Here is a 15,934-nt window from a genome sequence, read left to right as displayed (position 1 = left end):
AGTGCACTTAGACTGATTTATTTTTAATATTCTGATTTGTTAGTACAGTATTACAAGTTAACTGTAAAGGATTAAATTACAAACATGAGAAGCCGGATCCTATGTCAGCTAGTTTAATATAAAAAATCCTGCTGCAAACATGTTTCTGATTAATGTTGCAGGTATGAGATTAAGGTTCACTTATTTCAAGTGGTGTTTCACAACAATGCACAGTTCAGGAGGAGCAAGTATTGTTTTGAATGACAGATTTATTTGAGTATATTTCAGTATTCACACATCATGAATAAAATCTGCACATTTGAGTTTTCCACAGTTAGATTTAAAACCTTTCTTTGTGAGTAAGATGGACGTAATATTTGTTAATGAACAAATTCACGGTAATTTAGTGGAAAATCGTCAGATTTTAGCACTCGTTTGGACCACAGAGATCACAGATAAGCTTCTGCACCGACAACTGAGATTGAGCATGAGGACGGGTCTGATAGTCTGGTCTCTGAGACCATAGATGAGGGAACTCAGACATTTGGGAATGATATTGAGACAAACATAAAGAAGGACCTGGATGTTCACAGCTATGACCCTGTCTAGATTTGTGGATAAAACTATGATCAATGTGCTGTGTATATTTGAGGACATACTGAGGCCCAGCTGCAACAGATGCATCAGCAGTGTTTTAAGGGCCTTCTTGGCTGAAGCTTTGTCTGTGGAAGCCGACCTGGCTGCTACAATGATACCAAAATAGGAGAAAGTGACGGTGACACCTGCTAATGCAAACAGAGAATAAGTGGATGTTTTGTCGTAAAGATCTGACACTGCATTTTGAAACACACTTTCTTTGCCACAATAGTCTCTCATTTGCATACGCTTCATGTCTTCAAAGCTAACATTTAACATCAGGCTTAGTTGAATAAGACAATTCAGTGAACTAAAGGTCCAAACCACAAAAATAGCTACACCTGTGTTTCTAGTGGTGATGATGGCAGCGTGCCGTAGTGGATAGCACACAGCTACATATCTCTCCAGACACATCAACACCAGTGTGAGAAAAGAGACACCATGTGGAATATTATACAGTATTGTTAGAGCAGCACACACTGGATACAGCACTTTTACTCCCAAGGCTGACAGTAAAAACAATGTCTGACTGTCTGCCAACTGCATAGTGTCTGCAAAAAGAAGGGTATGCAGAAGAATAAAACGAGAGGTCTCCCGAAACACCGGTTTACTCTTCAAAGTGAACAACATGGTCCCATTAACAAAGAGAAACACACAGCATAGTAGTGTTGTTATAGTGGTAAGTAACACAATGAATAGTAGCCTCTGACGCTGGAACTCAGCGGTGGTGTTGGTCTGAGTTTGATTAATGAAAGACATATTAAAGAAACATTAAGTACATCTGAATTTAAAACACAAGAACAACATAGTAAGAAAACATTTTTTTCAGCAACAACAACATTTCATCTTCAGAGCCGAAATGGTGACAGAGTTTGTTAAGTTTTGTTAAGTCAAACCCACCAACATACCTCTTTTGCACATTTTAGTGGGCAGAGCTGGTCTGCTTGATTTACTCTTGCCTCACATACTATATCTGTTCTCTGACCACACACACCTCTGATGACATCCTTGGGGCGGCCATAGCTCAGGAGGAAGAGCAGTCGTCTGCCAATCAGAAGTTTGGTGGTTCAACTCCTAGATTTTGTGGTCAAAGTGTCCATGGTGATCAACACACTATGCTGCAATACATCCACCTGTGTATCAATCTGTAGCCTGTGTGAGTGAATGGGTGCATGTAGCTTTGAGTGGTCAGCTCGACCAGAAAGGTGCTGTACAAGATGAGACCCTTTACATCACTTGTCAGTAGTGTTGTGTAGTGCACGGTAGGCCTTTGCCGACAATTGGGCAGGTTATTACAGCTTGGTTGCCAGATGCTGTCTCTGCGGTCAAACCACCCTTCTTGACTTCTCTGTCCACTGGATGGCCACACTCCCAGCGGCCTTCTTTGATGGCTCAACAGACTTGACCTCAACGTATGAAAACAAACACAGGACTTAAGGCTCTAGCATGGTTGCTGCGTCTGCTAGCGCGAGCGGTGTTGATGACGTCACGATTTCGTGCCGGCTATATATAGTGGCGCAAGTCGATGCGGCAGTAGTTGCAATTTTCTCCGTCACAGAGGTGTCGCTGCTACGTGAAGGTTACGCTACAATACAACCACGAAAGTGGAGAAGAAAACAATGAAGAGCAGGAACACTGTCATCAATGATGCTGCTGCAGTATTTGGGAGAGGAAATGCTTTGTGTGTTTCTGTGTTTCACGAAGTTTGTGAGCCAAGACAATTCACTGAAAAGAGGTGAAGGTCTGAAGCTCCCGGCATCACCATTTGGAGTCTCTGCCCTCTTCTTTGCCTTCACGTATCTGTCCCGTAGCTTCTTCCACACATTCTTACAGAACTCTCCCTCTTTCCCCAAAGTTCTGCCAATCTCTGTGCACCAGTTTTGGGAGTTTACGTGGTCCCTGTGCTGTTTCGCTGCAGTTTCGTACAGGTGCTGTACAAACACACCTCCTGACTGAGCCGGTCTCAATCGGTCCATCCAGTTTGTCGTTCTCGGCGTAGCCAAGTTACAAAAATTGACTGGTGCACGACAACGCACTGCGCCGTCTTTTCAAGGCAAGCGCCAGGCCTGAAACGCCATTTTGACATCACGGGTCGGCTGCACCGTGAGCTACGCATCAACTGTAACTCCAGCTTTAAGGTGAAGGAGGATCAGACTGATGGAATCACAGAATGAACTGAACGTGTTTTTCACGCTGCTCTGTTTATAACACTTAGGATACTCCTCATCTACCTGCAGCTACATAGACCTCACACCCTACCTGTACTCACACCTTCCCCATCACATCTCCATAATGTCACCATCCACCTCAGTCATGGATCTTAATACACCCTCACCAACATCTCTGCCTGCATCAGGATACACTAAGAGCGCCTCTGTCTCCCCCTTCTGCCTGTGTGTCTCCAGCCATTAGGTAAAGAAGCAGTTGGAAAGACTAAACTGGAACAATGCTGCAGGTCTAGATAGTGTCCGTCCTAGGGTCTTAAAAGCTTGAGCGGAAAAGCTATGTAGGATTTTACAGAATATATTCAAGCTTTATTATGAGTAAGGAGAAAGTTCAAGTGTTGTGGAAGACATGACTCCTTGTTCCAGTTCCTAAAAAATATCATCCATCTGCCCTCTGTGACTACAGACCAGTTACCCTAACATCCCATATCGTGAAAGTCCTGGTGAGTCATTGGCTCACCTCAGTAAGCAAGTGAACACTTTTCATGACTCACTACAGTTTGCTTATCATCCTGGGGTTCAATATGCCATCATCTACTTGCTTTACTGACTGATTTAGATGAAACAGGCAGAACAGACTGTACTTATTAACAAAACTAAGGTAATTCATGTCTGCAAGAAGATGGAAGTTTCATATCTCCTATAAGTCTTGTGGGGTATGCAATCTGCTTTGCAGCCTTTTATGGGGCAGCACCAACAGAGCCTGAAACTCAAAGAAACTCAACAACCTGATAAAAAAGGTTGGTTATGTGCTGGGGACTGCTCTGGAGACCCTGGAGCTGATTTTACAAAGAGGAATTCAACACTGCAGCATTATGTTTTAAATAGAGTATTTTTTTTCATTTCACTTTCATTTGTCATTTAATTTCATTCATATATGTGGTAGCCCAATTCTTTCATTGGAAGCCCAAGAACAAACTGGAGAAATCTTCAGTTCACAGATGAAGTATATATTTTGGTCACGGGTAAAGTATTTTAGCGCTGGACTCGGAGTGACAGAGCCCTCGCAGGGCCTCCGTCAGAACAAGCCCTGATCTCTGGAAATAGTTCATATTTATCTTCTTCACACTTATCTTCTTGGGCTGGGTCTGCCCCATATGGAGATTGGACTCCCTCGCGACTGAACGTAATTGGCCAGTTATTAGTGACATGACCAGGCCAACCAATGTCCACGTCATGTTCTTAGGATGTGATAAACAACTTGTGTGGGTGTGTTGTTTTTAGGCGTGTATCTAATGTAACAGACCTATCTGACAAGATGGAGAAGCTTCATTTGTCCCGGTAATTAAAGGGACAGTTTGCCTCTTTTGACATGAAGCTGTGTGACATCCCATATCAGCAACATCATTTATGAAGATCTTCTTGCTGCGTCCTGTGAGCAGAGTTCCAGCCTCGTTTTGGCGTTGACGAAGGTAGTCCAGCTAGTTGGCTAGGGTCCCGAAAATAAAGCGTTTTGCTTCTCAAAACAATATGCGTTCAAAAGAGTAATAGATTTGCATCACAATCGCTTGGCCCTATTTCTCTCTCCCTTCGTATCACTGCTTGCTGTGTAGACCGAGCAGACCGAAGTGCAGACCGAGCAGTCCCCTGCCTCCGAGCAGCAAACACCATAACAGGCGCGGCTATCGCTAGGTGGCTGAACGCAGTGATACGAAGGGAGGTAAAAATAGCAGTAATCTTCCTGCTCAACTGGATCTACGCTCATCTGGACAAGCCACCGAGTACTGTGAAGGTCACCTTCGTTGACTTCTCCAGTGCATTCAGCACCATCCATCCGGCTCTATTAGGTGACAAGTTGACAGTGATGCAAGTGGATGCCTCGCTGGTGTCCTGGATTGTGGACTACCTGATGCGCAGAGCACAGTATGTGTGACTGAAACACTGTGTGTCGGATAGATTGGTCAGCAATACTGGGGCTCCACAAGGGACCAATCTTTTGCCATTCCTCTACACCACAGACTTCAACTATTGCCCAGAGACCTACCATCTTCAGAAAATCTCTGACTCTGCAATAGATGGATGTATCAGCAAACATGATGAGGATGAGTATAGGACGGCCGACGACTACTTTATCACTTGGTGTGAGTTTAACCACCTGTAGCTCAATGTGGCAAAGGAGCTGATTGTGGACCTGAGGAGGACCAAGGCACCAGTTATCGTCAGGGGGCCAGTGTGGACATCGTGCAGGATTGGGCTAAGAACACCGATGCCTTCTACAGACAGGGCCAGAGTCGCCTCTATTTCCTGAAGCGACGGACATCGTTCAACATCTCCCAGACTTTGTTGAGGATATTCTACGAGTCTGTGGTAGCCAGTGCTGTCTTCTATGGTATTGCATGCTCGGGCAGCATTTTGAGGGTGACTGACGCCAACAGGCTCAACAGACTGATCCGGAGGGCCAGTGATGTTGTGGGGCTGGAGTTTGATTCCCTGGAGGTGGTGTCAGAGAGAAGGATGCTGGCAAAGTTAAGCAGCATCCTAGACAATGGCTCCCATCTGCTCCATGATGTGCTGGTCAGCCACAGGAGCACCTTCAGCTAAAGACTGATTCAGCCAAAGTGCACCACAGAGCGCCACAGGAAATCAATACTGTCTGTGGTCATCAGACTTTTAGACTCATCCTTCTGAAACAATTGTGCAGACTGTACTGTGTCTGTCCAATATTAGTTTTTGCTGGCATCAAACTTGTTGCTATACTACTACTATACATGATTATACTGTTATATATTATACAGTACACTATTTATATTATACTGGTATACAGTACATGATTGACATAACCCCCCCCCCCTCCCGGGGATTAATAATCTGAGGAAATCATTCATATTCATGTACGTCTCAAATGTAAATTTAAAAGTGTTGCTTTCTATAAATGCAAAGTTTAGAGTCCTGTACACATTAAATCAGAATATTGTATATGGAACAAAATAATTTGATAAAAGTGAGATATAGTCATCTACAGAGAAAAAAGGCATATACCGACACATACTGAAATAAATAATAACTAAATAAAAAAACACTTCCCTCCACTGTTTTTATGAGTTAAAACATAGTTAGTACGTCTACTTAACTATCAAGAAATAAGACACAGACGAGAAGCCAGATCTTATGTCATATTTTGTTTGGTATTAGAGTCCCTTCTGATTATTGAAATTGAACTATTTTCTAAGTATTTGCTTCTTTAATCTTTGTTTAACTAGACTACACATTACAGGAGGCGAAAGTATAATGCTGTGATTCACAGATTTATTTGATGTTTTACTCAACTCAACTTTATTTATAAAGCCCTTTAAGACAGCCGTGGATGAAACAAAGTGCTGTACATGAATAACAACACAGAATATAAGGCATAAAACATAAGAACAATGTAAAAACAATATTAAAACAATAACAGAAACAGAGTCTCATGCTGGGTTAAAAGCCAGGGAATAAAAATGGGTTTTAAGACGAGTTTTAAAAATGGACAGTAAGGGGCTTGTCTAATGTGAAATGGAAGGTCGTTCCACAGTTTAGGACCAGCAGCGGAAAAGGCTCTATCTATACATTAGTGTTCACACAACAGTTAATGCATGATCTCCAGATCTGATTTCAATGTGTTCTGTTGAAGACTGAAGTTGAATAAATTTGTTGGGAAATCGGAGCAATGAATTGTTATGTTCTGTTTTTAGTGTCAGCTGGGACGACAGAGATTATAGAAAAGCGTCTGCACCGACAGCTGAGAGTGAGCATGAGGACAGGTCTGATAGTCTGGTCTCTTAGACCATAGATGAGGGAACTCAGACATTTAGGTAGGATAATGAGACAAATATAAATAAGAATTTGGATCCTGACAGCTAAAACCCGGTCAAGATGTGAGTACACAGCTTTTAGCAGTGTGCTGTGTACAGTTGAGGACATGGTGAGGCCCAGCTGCAACAGATGCAGCAGCAGTGTTTTAAGGGCCTTCTTGGCTGAAGCTTTGTCTGTGGAAGCCGACCTGGCTGCTACAATGATACCAAAATAGGAGAAAGTGACGGTGACACCTGCTAATGCAAACAGAGAATAAGTGGATGCCTTGTCATAAAGATTAGATCTTGGATCAAGGAAGACACTTTCTTTGCCACAAAAGTCTTTCATCTGCAAGTTTTTGAAGCGAACATTTAACATTAGGCTTAACTGAGAGACAGCATTTAGAGAACTGAACGACCAAATTACACAAATTGTCAACCCTGTGTTTCTGATTGTAACAATGGCAGCGTGCCTTAGTGGATAGCACACGGCTACATATCTCTCCATACACATCACCACCAGTGTGAGAGGTGAGGTTATGTGGGACAGAATGTTGAATGCTGTAATAGCAGCACATACAGGATACAGTAGTGTTACTCTGCAGGCAGACAGTAGAAACATAGCCTGACTGTATGCCAACTGCACAGTGTCTGCAAAAAGAAGGTTATACAGAAGAATATAACGAGAGGTCTCCCGAAACACTGGTTTACTCCTCAAAGTGAACAACATGGTCCCATTAATGAAGAGAAACACACAGCATAGTAGTGTTGTTACAGTGGAAATTAACACAATCCCCAGTAGCTCCAGATACTGAATTTCAACGGTGGTGTTGGTCTGAGTTTGATCAATAAAGGACATATTAAACTAACAATAAATACATCAGAATTTCAAATGCAACATAAACACGATAAGTACTTTTTAACAGCAGCTTTTCACCTTAAGAGCAGAGGTGGTTACAGAGTTCATATTATCAAGTCAAACCCACCTAAAAACCTCTCTTACAGTCTTGTGGCCAGAGCTGCTCTGCATGGTTTCCCTTCCCTTCACATAGTTTTTATGTGCTCTGTCCACACAAACACAATTCCTGTGAGATCACTCCTCAGCACAAACAAGAGATGTGTTGGTAGTAAGAGGCCGGGATGCAAAGTTTTGTGTAACCTCTTTTAAAACACCTTGACTGTAACTTTCTTTACCCCGCATTATAGAATTGAATATAATAGTTGGGAAAATTAATGTTTTTATATTTATATATGTTACATATCAAATTATTCCATTTCTTCTAATTTCTCTATTTATTTGTTTCTTGTCTTTATTTATTTTCTTCTATCTATTCGATTTATTTTATTCAGTTTCCTCTAATACCTCTATTTATGTATCCCTCCTGTCCACTCCAACAACATCAAGTAATTAGCCTACACTCACCTTCTACGGGACCTTGCCGCCATCTTGGCTGACAAGGACTTACTCCAGCTTAATATTGGTACTGGAAACTGGCAATGTCATTTTCTGTGAACAAGACAGTGAACAAGATCTCCAGATCCTTAAATTCCTCCGTCTGCGAGAAAGAATCATCCCCAACCTGGAGAGAACATTCCACCTTTTTCCGGTGGAAAACCATGGCCTCGGATTTGGAATAGCTGACTTTCATCCCGGTGACGTCACACTCAGCTGCAAACCTCTTTAGTGCATGCTGAAGGTATCATCTTAAAGATCCCAACAGAACCACGTATTTTTTTCAAAAAGAAGAATCCAACCCTCAGGTTCACAAACCAGATGCTCTTCTCCACAACTACACCTTGAGATCCTGTTCTTGAAAATCATAAACAGGACTGGTGACCAAGGGGCAGCCCTGGTAGAGTCTGTTAGATTCGGTTCTTTTAGTTGGAAGCTCAAGAACGGACCGGAGTAATTCAAGTGAAAATGAAGTCTTTATTTGTAGTCAAACGTCAAAGCATAACATGCAATGGTTTTGTCAAAGATCTCCATGCGACATTGAAGAGGTGTGTCAGCCAATATAGCCGCACCATGTCCAGAGCCTTTAGCGTCCACCCCTGGTACTTTTATTCCTGGTGGATTCAGATTAGGGAGGCCGTTCCTCTCAATCATGCCTCTCCAGGTCACCCCATCATTGCCACTGTAGGCATTGAAGTCCCCCAGAAGAACGATGGAATCCCCAGGTGGCACACCCTCCAGGACGCCACCCAGAGACTCCAAGAAAGCCGAGTAATCTTTGCTGCTGTTTGGTGCATACGCACAAACGACAGTTATAACCTTCCCTTCTGCCATTGGCACGGCAGTGAGGCGACTCTAGCTCAATGAGAAGAACTCCAACATGGAGGGGCTCAGCAGGGGGCTTGTCAGTATTCCTGCACCCACTTGATACCTCTCTCTATGGGCCACTCCAACGTATGAGAGTCCAGCCTGAAGGGACATTTCACATTCAAAGAGTGAGTTTGCGATGCCTGGGATTGGCATGTCCAGACCCTCGCCTTTGCAGCTCACAAGGCACCTGACCTCGAATTTCCTCCCAACAAGTTGTGGGCCCACGTGGATTCTTTAAGGCTCTAGCATGGTTGCCGCGTCTGCTAGCGCGAGCGGTGTTGATGACGTCACGGTAATATATAGTGGCGCAAGTCGTTGCGCCAGTAGTTGCAATTTTCTCCGTCACAGAGGTGGCGCTGCTAGGTGAAGGTTACCGCTACTCTACAACCACGAAAGTGGAGAAGAAAACAATGCCGCTGTCAAGAGCAGGAATAGTCATTAATGCAGTATTCGGATCATTTTAATTTTTTAATTCAGTTAATAGAGGTGAAGGTCAGAAGCCCCCGGCATCACCACTTGGAGTCTCTGCCCTTTTCTTTGCTTTCACGTATCTGTCCCGTAGCTTCTTCCACACATTCTTACAGAACTCTCCCTCTTTCCCCAAAGTTCTGACCATCTCTGTGCACCAGTTTTGGGTGTTTACGTGCTCCCTGTGCTGTTTCACTGCAGTTTCGTAGAGGTGCTGTACAAACGCACCTCCTGACTGAGCCTGGTCTCACATCGGTCCATCCGGTCTGTCGTTGTTGGCGCCGCCAAGTTACAAAAATCGACTGGTGAACGACAACGCGCTGCGCCGTCTTTTCAAGGGAAGTGCCAGGCCTCAAACGTCATTTTGACGGTCACGGTCCGCCACCGCCGTAACAGACGCATCAACTGTAACTCCAGCTTAAGTCTCAGCCCGACTGAGCCCCAGGAGTCAAGGCCACCAGGTGCTCGCCAGAAAGTTCCCCCCTCAGGCCTGGCTCCAGGGGGGTGTCCCGGTTTCCCTTTTCCGTGACAGGTGACTTTAAAAATCTGGTGCCGCTCTATTGAAGCATTTGAATTGCTCTAAATCACCGGCTCGCAACACCCCCATCTGTGGGTCAGATGTGCTATGCCCAGGAATGTTGTCTCTTCCTCAGAGACTAACGGGCTGGGGAGAGAGGTGCCACTTGTTTGTGTAGTTTTCCTTTTTTGGTGTCTTAGTGTTTGCTCTGATTTAATTATTTCTTACTGCATTGGTTAGTGCACTGGTGCATTGGTCTCTGTTCCGTGTTCTTGTTTGGTATTTTATTTGAGCTTTATTCATTGTATTCATTTTGATTTTTCAGTCCATCCATCCATCCATCCATTATCTTCCGCTGGTCCGGGGATCGGGTCGCGGGGGCAGCAGCTTGAGCAAAGAGACCCAGACGTCCCTGTCCCCGGCCACTTCCTCCAGCTCTTCTGGGGGGACCCCGAGGCGTTCCCAGGCCAGCCGAGAGACATAGTCTCTCCAACGTGTCCTGGGTCTTCCCCGGGGCCTCCTCCCAGTGGGACGGGCCCGGAACACCTCACCGGGGAGGCGTCCAGGAGGCATTCTCACCAGATGCCCGAGCCACCTCATCTGACTCCTCTCGATGCGGAGGAGCAGCGGTTCTACTCCGAGCCCCTCCCGGATGACCGAGCTTCTCACCCTATCTCTAAGGGAGAGCCCAGACACCCTGCGGAGGAAACTCATTTCGGCCGCTTGTATTCGCGATCTCGTTCTTTCGGTCACTACCCACAGCTCGTGACCATAGGTGAGGGTAGGAACATAGATTGACCGGTAAATCGAGAGCTTCGCCTTCTGGCTCAGCTCCTTCTTCACCACGACGGGCCGGTGCAGAGCCCGCATCACTGCAGACGCCGCACCAATCCGTCTGTCAATCTCCTGGTCCATTCGTCCCTCACTCGTGAACAAGACCCCGAGATACTTGAACTCCTCCACTTGGGGAAGGATCTCATTTCCGACCCGAAGAGAGCATTCCACCCTTTTCCGGCTGAAGACCATGGTCTCAGATTTGGAGGTGCTGATGGTCATCCCAGCCGCTTCACACTCGGCTGCGAACCGCTCCAGTGAGAGCTGAAGGTCACGGCCTGACGACGCCAACAGAACCAAATCGTCCGCAAAAAGCAGAGACCCGATTCTGAGGTCGCCAAACCGGACCCCCTCAACGCCCTGGCTGCGCCTAGAAATTCTGTCCATAAAAATTATGAACAGAATCGGTGACAAAGGGCAGCCCTGACGGAGTCCAACCCTCACAGGAAACATGTCCGACTTACTGCCGGCAATGCGGACCAAACTCTGACACCGGTCATACAGAGACCGAACAGCCCATATCAAGGAGTCCGGCACTCCATACTCCCGGAGCACCCCCCACAAGAGTCCCCGAGGGACACGGTCGAACGCCTTCTCCAAGTCCACAAAACACATGTAGACCGGTTGGGCGAACTCCCATGCACCCTCCAGGATCCTGCGGAGGGTATAGAGCTGGTCCACTGTTCCACGGCCAGGACGAAAACCACACTGCACCTCCTGAATCCGAGATTCGACTATCCGGCGGATCCTCCTCTCCAGTACCCCCGAAAAGACCTTACCAGGGAGGCTGAGGAGTGTGATCCCCCTATAGTTGGAACACACCCTCCGGTCCCCCTTTTTAAAGAGGGGGACCACCACCCCGATCTGCCAGTCCAGAGGCACTGCCCCCGATGTCCACGCGATGCTGCAGAGGCGTGTCAACCAAGACAGCCCCACAACATCCAGAGCCTTGAGGAACTCAGGACGGACCTCATCCACCCCCGGGGCCTTGCCACCGAGGAGTTTTTTGACCACCTCGGCAACCTCAGCCCCAGAAATGGGAGGTCCCACGTCCGAGCTCCCCAACTCTGCTTCCTCATCGGAAGGCGTGTCGGTAGGATTGAGGAGGCCCTCGAAGTACTCCCCCCACCGACTCACGACGTCCCTAGTTGAAGTCAGCAGAGCCCCGCCCTCACCATACACGGTGTTGACGATGCACCGCTTCCCCCCCCTGAGCCGCCGGATGGTGGACCAGAATCTCCTCGAGGCCGTCCGGAAATCGTTCTCCATGGCCTCCCCGAACTCCTCCCAAGCCCGAGTTTTTGCCTCAGCAACCGCCGAGGCTGCGTTCCGCTTGGCCTGTCGGTACCCATCAGCTGCTTCCAGAGTCCCACTGGCCAAAAAGGCCCGATAGGACTCCTTCTTCAGCTTGACGGCCTCCCTCACCACTGGGGTCCACCAGCGGGTTCGGGGATTGCCGCCACGACAGGCACCGACCACCTTGCGGCCACAGCTCCGGTCGGCCGCCTCAACAATGGAGGCACGGAACATGGCCCATTCGGGCTCAATGTCCCCCACCTCCCCCGGGACATGGTTGAAGCTCTGCCGGAGGTGGGAGTTGAAACTCCTCCTTACAGGGGATTCCGCCAGCCGTTCCCAGCAGACCCTCACAATACGTTTGGGCCTGCCAGGTCTGACCGGCTTCCTCCCCCACCAGCGGAGCCAACTCACCACCAGGTGGTGATCAGTTGACAGCTCCGCCCCTCTCTTCACCCGAGTGTCCAAGACATACGGCCGCAAGTCCGATGATACGACTACAAAGTCGATCATTGAGCTGCGGCCTAGGGTGTCCTGGTGCCAAGTGCACATATGGACACCCTTATGCCTGAACATGGTGTTCGTTATGGACAATCCGTGACGAGCACAGAAGTCCAACAACAAAACACCACTCTGATTCAGATCGGGGGGGCCGTTCCTCCCAATCACGCCCCTCCAGGTCTCACTGTCATTGCCCACGTGAGCATTGAAGTCCCCCAGCAGGACGAGGGAGTCTCCCGGAGGAGCACTCTCTAGTGCCTCCTCCAGGGACTCCAAAAAGGGTGGGTACTCTGAACTGCCGTTCGGTGCATAAGCACAAACAACAGTCAGGACCCGTCCCCCCACCCTAAGGCGGAGGGAGGCTACCCTCTCGTCTACCGGGGTAAACCCCAATGTACAGGCGCACAGCCGGGGGGCGATAAGTATGCCCACACCTGCTTTACGCCTCTCACCGCGGGCAACTCCAGAGTGGAAGAGAGTCCAACCCCTCTCGAGGAGGCTGGTTCCGGAGCCCAAGCCATGCGTCGAGGTGAGTCCGACTATATCTAGCCGGAACCGCTCAGCCTCGCGCACCAGCTCAGGCTCCTTCCCCAGCAGAGAGGTGACGTTCCACGTCCCAAGAGCCAGCTTCAGTAGCCGAGGATCAGACCGCCAAGGTCCCCGCCTTCGGCTGCCGCCCAGCTCACATTGCACCCGACCCCCATGGCCCCTCCCACGGGTGGTGAGCCCGTAGGAAGGGATTTTTCAGTCCTCAGTGTTCTATTGTATTCTTGGTTCTTGCCATCCCCCCTAGATGTCCTCAGTTGTCTTGGTTTTGTCTCCTGGTCTCATTCACACCTGTTTCCTGGTAATCACTCAGTCAACCTCATCAACCCTCTCAGTAGTTATAGCTTGTTAGTCACCTCAGTCAGTTGCCAGATCATTGTATGTTGCTGTCGCTGTTATTGTCCTTGTGTTTTCATTGCTCGTCCTTCCTTTGTTCTGTTTGAGTTTTGTTTGTAGTTTATTATTCCTGCCTTGGCAGTGCCTTTGGTTTTACTTGAATAAAGCAACCATTTACCATCACCACTTGTCTTTACCTCCTTCCTCCAGTAGCCTTGCATTTGGGTCCCAACCACAAGTTACGCTCGAATCCCCAAAAGCCATTAGGTCACTTCGGAAATTTAAGTGCATTTCTGATAGCCAGTTTATTCCTTACTGATTCATTTAAATTGTTGAGGAAAAGGTCTTGTAAGGCTTCCTCAATCCAGCCTGAGTCAGCTGCTATTGTACGGAACTCAGTGGAGTGTTCGGTGACAGTTGTGGACCTTTTAATGAATAGTAAATAGTTGTTTAACAGCAAAGCGGCTGCAAACCGGATGGTCAATGACAGGAACACTAACCCCCGTCCAAATGAGCTTCAGCACAGGTTAGTGGCCTTTCACTCAGTAAAATCACCAAATACCTTATCTTAGAATTATCTGTAGAGTACATCACTAGTTATTGTTAAATGTATACCCAGCCAGCATGTCCATGTGGGGCCCATAAGGTTTAAATTTGGGCTGCAGATATGGGTCCCAAGTTGGTTTGTCCGCAGTTTCCACGGTGGCCTCACCTGTGTTTGCCCATATGGGTTTCAAGTCTCTGTGTGGCTTTGGTTAGACTTTGCATTTAGCCAATTTGAATGTGAACATTCTTTTACTTTGTGTGGTGTGCTTATCTGTATTGCCTTTGGAATAATTTAAGGCTTTAGTTTAACCCTAACCCCTAACCCTTCAAGTTGCACTTTGATGTATAATATATGTATACTAGTGGAGAAAGCCCTAAAATCTTCCAAGATCTCCGTTATAGGACTTAGGATCAGGCATGTGAGCCTCTCTCACTATGAATGGGGACTGACTGTGAAGAGAGCTGTGTTAATGGCTTATGGACAGGTAGAGACACAGAGATACGATGACAAACATTTGTTTAGTGGAGCCAATTGACTCTAACTAGTATGTTGGTTCTGTAAAAGGGATTGAAGCACTTGTACATACTGCCCATGAAAGATGCCTGGTTTGGTGATGGCTTGTTTGAAATTTCAAGTGGAGAATTCCTGGTCAGATTCTACTGGGTCTATGATTTGGCCACATTTTTCTGTCACAATGGCTCCGAATTGTGGACTGAAAACAGAGGAAGGTTTCATATGATTTATTTTTTACAAATTGCAAACAAATAAATAAACTCCTGTCCTAATCTGAAGAATATTTCCTGATAAACCTCTCTTAACTTAATCTTCCCAAGATTGATGAAATAACTGCAACTAGATTATTTGCGCTAAGAATCAGAAATAACTGACCTATTGCATGTGTCAGGAATTCATAGCTTAAGAGAAGTCCCTAAAAAATAGTGCTCGAAAGATACGCAATTTTGATGAACAAGTTTTTCCAAAGGACATTTATGATGATGACCTTCATCTTGTATCTGGAATTCGGAATGTTTACCTTAATTGTTTTTCTTATGATAATAAGAAAATTAATTATAATTATGATAATTTCTGTTTTGAATAAGCAGTAAAGTAAAATAGTAAAGTTTAAGGTGGTTAGGTCTTTAAACAGCAGGTTCTCTCCCTTATTGTCCCCCAAATATGAACTTCAAAGGCCTGCACTTCATGATCATTATGAAATCTATCTAATTAACAAAACTGTGACCAGTTGGAAAGTACACAAATTGTTTTCTGTACTCCCGTGTTTAATCACTTAAATGTTTATCTTGTGACCAGATTACACTGAGGTTAATGTCCAGTTATTGCTTCATGTATATGTAAATCTTAGATGTAGTTTAAAAAGTTTAATAATCTTTGACTTTATATTTCTTTCAGTGAAGCTGACAGTTCAGAGTTCAGTGCACTTAAAATCATTTACAGGAACATAATGTGATGACACATAATGTAAGAATAGTGAGCTGCACATTTTCTACAGAGAAACATGGCATATGTGATATAATCAGACACGTCAGTTCAACCAAATCACAAAAAATACATATTTTCCTCTTCCCTCCATTTATTTACTAAATCAGGCAGTTTTGTTTGAAAGCATAACTTATTAGACATACAGTACACACCTAAGTGAAAATATCTGATTTATTTTTAATGTTTATAAAAAATCCTGCTGCAAACATGTTTCTGATTAATGTTGCAGGTATGAGATTAAGGTTCACTTATTTTAAGTGGTGTTTCACAACAATACACAGTTCAGCAGGAGCAAGTATTAAGTTTTGAATGACAGATTTATTTGAGTATATTTCAGTATTCACACATGAATAAAATCTGCACATTTGAGTTTTCCACAGTTAGATTTAAAACCTTTGTGAGTAAGATGGACGTAATATTTGTTAATGAACAAATTCACGGTAATTTAGTGGAAAATCG

General features: G+C 45.8%; 2 protein-coding genes across 2 annotated transcripts; both read right to left on the bottom strand.

Moving 5' to 3' along the window:
* Positions 1-396: 396 nt before the first annotated feature.
* LOC142401895 (odorant receptor 131-2-like) lies at positions 397-1,374 on the bottom strand. Its single transcript, XM_075487352.1, has one exon. The coding sequence runs from the start codon at positions 1,372-1,374 to the stop codon at positions 397-399; it is 978 nt and encodes a 325-aa protein (XP_075343467.1).
* A 5,117-nt stretch (positions 1,375-6,491) lies between these two features.
* Positions 6,492-7,466, bottom strand: LOC142401894 (odorant receptor 131-2-like). Its single transcript, XM_075487351.1, has one exon. It carries the CDS (start codon positions 7,464-7,466, stop codon positions 6,492-6,494), a length of 975 nt encoding a protein of 324 aa, XP_075343466.1.
* Positions 7,467-15,934: the final 8,468 nt, after the last annotated feature.

Source organism: Odontesthes bonariensis, chromosome 16 (assembly GCF_027942865.1).
Source record: "Odontesthes bonariensis isolate fOdoBon6 chromosome 16, fOdoBon6.hap1, whole genome shotgun sequence".
NCBI lineage: Eukaryota > Metazoa > Chordata > Actinopteri > Atheriniformes > Atherinopsidae > Odontesthes > Odontesthes bonariensis.
This window is presented reverse-complemented; position numbering and strand designations above follow the sequence as displayed.

Bases quoted from the DNA above. Each gene is read 5' to 3' on its own strand.
- LOC142401895 (XM_075487352.1), bottom strand. From the start codon at position 1,374: ATGTCTTTCATTAATCAAACTCAGACCAACACCACCGCTGAGTTCCAG.
- LOC142401894 (XM_075487351.1), bottom strand. From the start codon at position 7,466: ATGTCCTTTATTGATCAAACTCAGACCAACACCACCGTTGAAATTCAG.